Source organism: Penaeus monodon, chromosome 40 (genome assembly GCF_015228065.2).
Source record: "Penaeus monodon isolate SGIC_2016 chromosome 40, NSTDA_Pmon_1, whole genome shotgun sequence".
NCBI classification, from domain to species: Eukaryota; Metazoa; Arthropoda; class Malacostraca; order Decapoda; family Penaeidae; genus Penaeus; species Penaeus monodon.
The window spans coordinates 3,855,170-3,860,169 of record NC_051425.1 but is presented as its reverse complement, the minus strand read 5'-3'; the positions used below and the strand labels follow the sequence as shown (position 1 = coordinate 3,860,169).

Genomic DNA, 5,000 nt, shown 5'->3' with positions numbered 1-5,000 from the left:
TACATGTACTCGGCCACCTACTCACGGTTCGCCCTCGAGGTGTCTTAGATTTGCCTCAAGGGTGACCTAACTTGGCTGGTCGTCTCGTTCTCGTGCGTTGTCCTGGTGCATCTTCGTGGCTGCTCGTTCCTGTCGTCCTCATCTTCCTGGTCCTCGGTGTAATCTGTCCGTCCACGATGTCCACACATCCTCGCAAGTCTCGCAAAGGTCCTCCTTGACTTCGGATTCGTCTAGACTTCCTCGTAGTCCTCGTCCAGGCCTAACTCGGCGGCGTTCTCGTCCACACGTCCTCACAGATCTCGTCCAGGTCCTTCTCGGCGGCATGCTCGTCCTCGTCCTCGTAATCTTCATCTGGACCACAGGCGTCAGGGCAGGGCGTCCTCTTCGGCATCTGGGGGCGGCTGATACCTGCGCTAACGAGCTCCTGGAGTTGACTGGATCTGCGGGCGTCCGCCAGGCGTTGCTCATCCACAGCATCCTGGGCCTGCGCTGGCGAGTTCCTGGTCCTTCGCTGGATTTATGGGCATCTTGGCAGGCAGCGCCCATCCACTACATCATAGGGTGGCTTTACACCTACTCTGACGAAATCCTGGTCCACAGGCCTATAGTTATCATCCGATGAAGTCCTTCCCACAGCATCCTAAGGTGACCGGTTCTGCAGCAGGGTCCTCCTTCAGTGCCGTGTCGACTATCGTCGGTCCGACTGCAATATAAAGTCGGGGAACCAGATCATATATGTAAGGGCCAGATAGCAAGAGAAAAAGAAAGGCAACAGAGAAGAGGAGGTGTACCACTAGCCTTTTATTTATAAAAATTTGCGGTTTTTAATTTTGTTTTTTAACTTATTTTCGTCCTTTTTTAATTTTGTGTTTTATTTTCACAAAGCTAAAGAAGAAAATAGGAGAGGGAGACATCAGTAGCGATCCGCATGGACCTGGCTTAAACTACCACCCGTCTCTGATAGATATAAAGGGAATAAGGGACGCGACAGGGGCAATCCGCAGGATTTACTTGAACCCTGTTCACAGGGGGAAAGAAAAAAATGTAACTTGTACTCATTACAAGCAATGCAGACGACAAATTGGGGGCTAAAGAGATACATCAAAATTTTTATCCCACTAAGACAGCAAAAAAAACCCATTTTAAAAGGTTTCAGTCTTTTGCCCGCGTGGATGATGAGGTGAGGTGTTGTGGTGGGGGGTAAGTGACAGTACTTAAATAGGGGGAAAAGCGGAGTGACCTCACACAGAATGACCCAAAAAACACGAATTTTAATTTTCACTCCCTAGAAAACTGAGGTAAATTGCGGCTAGAATAAAAGATTTTCAACTACCAAAGAATTAAACTATGCACAAATGAAAGCAGAATGAGGGGGACTGAAAAAATATTTAAAAGCTATTTAAACATGCAAATTTTCCGGTCGCAATCAAACCCCGGGGTACTGTCTACTATACATATAACTTCATCACGGGGGGATCTATCCCCAAAAAATGCAGATTTTGACAACGACTCAGCCGGAAATCATAAAAACCTGCTCTTTCCGGTTCTGTGTAGGCGCCGGAAATTTTTCCTTACAAATTTTAAAAAATCACATGACCCCGGGGCTTAACCCAAAACTGCTACCGTTTCAAGAGGGTGAAAAGGTGTGAATAATGCAATAATTATTCTAGTTTAAAAAACCCTATCTACTTTAATAAGGGACATAACCGCGGGCCCATCGACTCAAATTTTTCCGATCAAACAAAAAATTTCATTTTACCTTTTTTACTGTCCAACGTCGGAGCCCCAATCTATTACGCTTTCACGAAACCCCCGGGGTATTCAGCAATCCTGTGCACACTATTGGGGGGAGATCCAAAACCTATTTTCAGTATAATAAATTTTAAAAACCGCTTTACAACCCTTGTTCTTTGCACCGTAGAACTTTTTACCACTGACCTTTTTAACAGAGCTTGGTTAACCCCCTGGTTTTAACCGAAAAGGAAAAGGGAGGTCAGATCAAGACCAAAACCGCCAAAACCCAACGAAAGAGGAAGCGCAGTCAGGGCTGGGCGAGGGGAAAAACGAGATAAAATGAAATGATATTTGTGATAAGAGAGAGAAATTAATTAACTACTTAACTAACGAACGATATTCATGTTTATTGACCACATACTCGATCACACGGAAATGCGACTGAGGAAGGGGAAAAGTGTGAAACATGCCATTTTCTGTCATTTAGCCTCTTTACCCCAAAAAAACATGTTTTAATCGTATTGGGGGAGAAGGAAGAGAAAAAAAAAATAATAGGGGGGCCAAAACGGTACTTACCCCTTTTTTTTTTTTAAAAATTCTTGTAAACGTCAAGAGATTTTTTTCTTTGGAGGTGGGGGTTCCGCTTTTCGACCGGGGACCAGCGCCCTGCCACCAGTTATAACGGGTGTAGTAGTAGTAATGGTAGTCAATGTATGTAGGGCTTACAACACATATGAAAGGGTGAACACACCACTGACAACTTCGCTGGGTAAAAGCGCCCCAGGGGGGGGGCTAGGCACTTACCCTCTGTGCGTTGGACACAACTGAAGGGCAACGGATCAGATATGATCTATCTACGCCCTCATGAGTGAAAGGGGCCCATTTTGGGGCTTGGAGCCTTGGGGAAAAAGCCACGGGCCCCTGTAACAGAAAAAATTATGTATATGCTATATTGCTCAGGTACAATGTAGCAGATGGGACCGGGGACTTCCCTCGCTCCCCCCAAAGCTTTCCCCACTGCCTCTACGCTTCCGCACGGAACGGTCAATTTTAAAGGATGACTTAGGCCCGAGGTCTGACCCACTCGACGTGGGAAGGTTTGGCCTAGCCCTCCACCTCCGGGGAGGGTGACCTACATATCCATTGTTCCCATACGTTGTCAACTCTTAGTAAAAAAGAATCCCCCCGCTCCACCAGTTTTAACGGGGAAGAACCCACTATAAAGCTTTTCAGGGGAAATGAACTGGTATAAAAGACGGGACTCTTTATTACTAAAGTTACACAAAAAGTATGGGAAAACACGAGACTATGGGGGGGGGTAAGGGGGCCCTGTTAGCCTGAATAGGGGAAGGTAGGCCACCTTACCCCCTCGGGGGCTGTTCACGAACTCTCTGAGGCCCGTCACCTAGTAAAGTATGCCGTTTTCCCGCTGTCGGAAACGATGAGGCCTGGGGAAGATGGGGGGAGCGAGGTGAGGTACCTTCCCGTCTGCTACATTTACCTCCTCTCTTCATCCCCTTTTTCTCTCTCTCTCCCTCGCCTGAAATGCTCTCTGCCTTTCCATTTTTCCTTTCCTTTCTTCCCCCTCTCTTTTTACCCCTCCCCTCCATTTCCTTCCCTCCCCCCTCCCTTTCCCCCTCTCGACCCATTCCCTCTCCTCTCTCCCCCCCCCCCTCCCACAACCCCACCCTTTCCCCCGCTTTATTTCTTGCTCTCCTCTCTCCTCTTACCCTCTCTATCTCTCCCTCTCACCCTTTTCCCCCCCCCTTCTCCTTCCCCCTCTCTATCTCTCCCTCTCACCCTTTCCCCCCTCTCCTTCCCCTCTCCGTCTCCCTCTTTTACCCTCTCCCTCTCCCTCTCTCTCTCTCTCTCTCTCCTTATATGTCCGTTATGGCGAAGAAAAAAGTTAATTTTTATCCCCTATTTCCGTTTGGGGTGACGTCCCTTTTTCGTTTGGGATTAGTATTTATTATTTTTTATTTTGTTTTTTTTATTTTTTTTCTTTTTTGGTCTTTTTTTTCTCCTTTTTTTTTTTTTTTTTCTTTCTCTCTTTCTTCCTTCAAAACTTATTTTACTTTTTTAAAATTCAAGTTAAATTCCCATGACTGATTTTAGTTTTAAAAATTATAGATCTTTAAGTTGATTTACTTTCTATTTCTGTTTGTGTTTCATTTTGTCCTTTTTCTTAACATTCTTTATTCTACTTGCGAGCTGTGTGTCGTGGTGTGTATGTGTGTGTTGTGTGTTGTTGTGTGGTGTGTGTTTTGTGTGTTTTTTGTGTATCTGTGTATGTATTTGTGTGTGTGTGTGTGTGTGTGTGTGTGTGTGTGTATCTGTGTGTGTTTGTTTGTGTGCGTGTCTTCCTATTAACATGAAACCTTATTTTATCATCTGTTTCATTATCTCTTTCACTTCCTTATTACATATTATCTATTACCTTATCATGTATTGTCTACAATTTCACATTCTTCAAAAATCTTTCACGATCTTATCTATCTGTCTGCCTGTTTGTATGTCTGTCTGTTAATCTGTCTGTCTGTCAATCTGTCTTGTCTGTCTGTCTGTCTGTCTGTTTGTCAATGTCTTTCTGTCTGTATATCTGTTTATCTATCTGTCTGTCTGTCTGTCTGTCTGCCTATCTAACTATCTGTCTGTCTGTCTGTCTGTCAATGTCTATCTGTCTGTATGTCTGTCACGCTATTTGTCTGTCTATTTGTCTATCTGTCTATCAATCCGTCTATCTGTCTATCTATCTGTATGTCGTTTTTTATTTCAAGAGGTCCTATTGATAAAATTATGGGATGAACTTGCTAAAGATATTTTCGTTTTTAATGGTGGAGGAGGAGAGGAAGGTGGAAGAGTAAGTGCAGGAAGTGGAAGTGGTTGTGGAGGAAAGAGGAAGTGGAGATAAATGTGATAAAAAAGGAAAGATAATGAAGACGAAAGAAGAGGAGGAGGAGGATAATATTTTCATATCTATTTCATTACCTCGGCCTTTTGTATATGTTACTTATGCACAATATAGGTTTTATTCTAAGCATATCTTCATTAATTTGAAAGTATTCATTAATCACAAGAGTTAGCAGATAGTAATGTCATGGCCTCGGCGCTTCAGCAAAGGTCATTTCAGTCGTTAATCATGTTTTGTTTCCTGTAAATATGTATTTATATGTGTATCTCTAGCACATTAGATAAAAAAAAAAGTTATTTTTGAATATGAAATAAAATGATGAACGCAAATAAACGATGTAGATAATCGAGTGGCA

General features: G+C 43.7%; 1 protein-coding gene across 1 annotated transcript in view; it reads left to right on the top strand.

The window, feature by feature from the left end:
- Window positions 1-5,000, top strand: part of LOC119597953 (putative uncharacterized protein DDB_G0290521) — a 43,411-nt gene that overhangs the window by 20,136 nt on the left and 18,275 nt on the right. Inside the window, exon 2 of the mRNA XM_037947622.1 lies at window positions 2,695-2,831. Coding sequence (XP_037803550.1) covers window positions 2,695-2,831 — 137 coding nt within the window. The remainder of the gene's footprint in view (window positions 1-2,694; window positions 2,832-5,000) is intronic.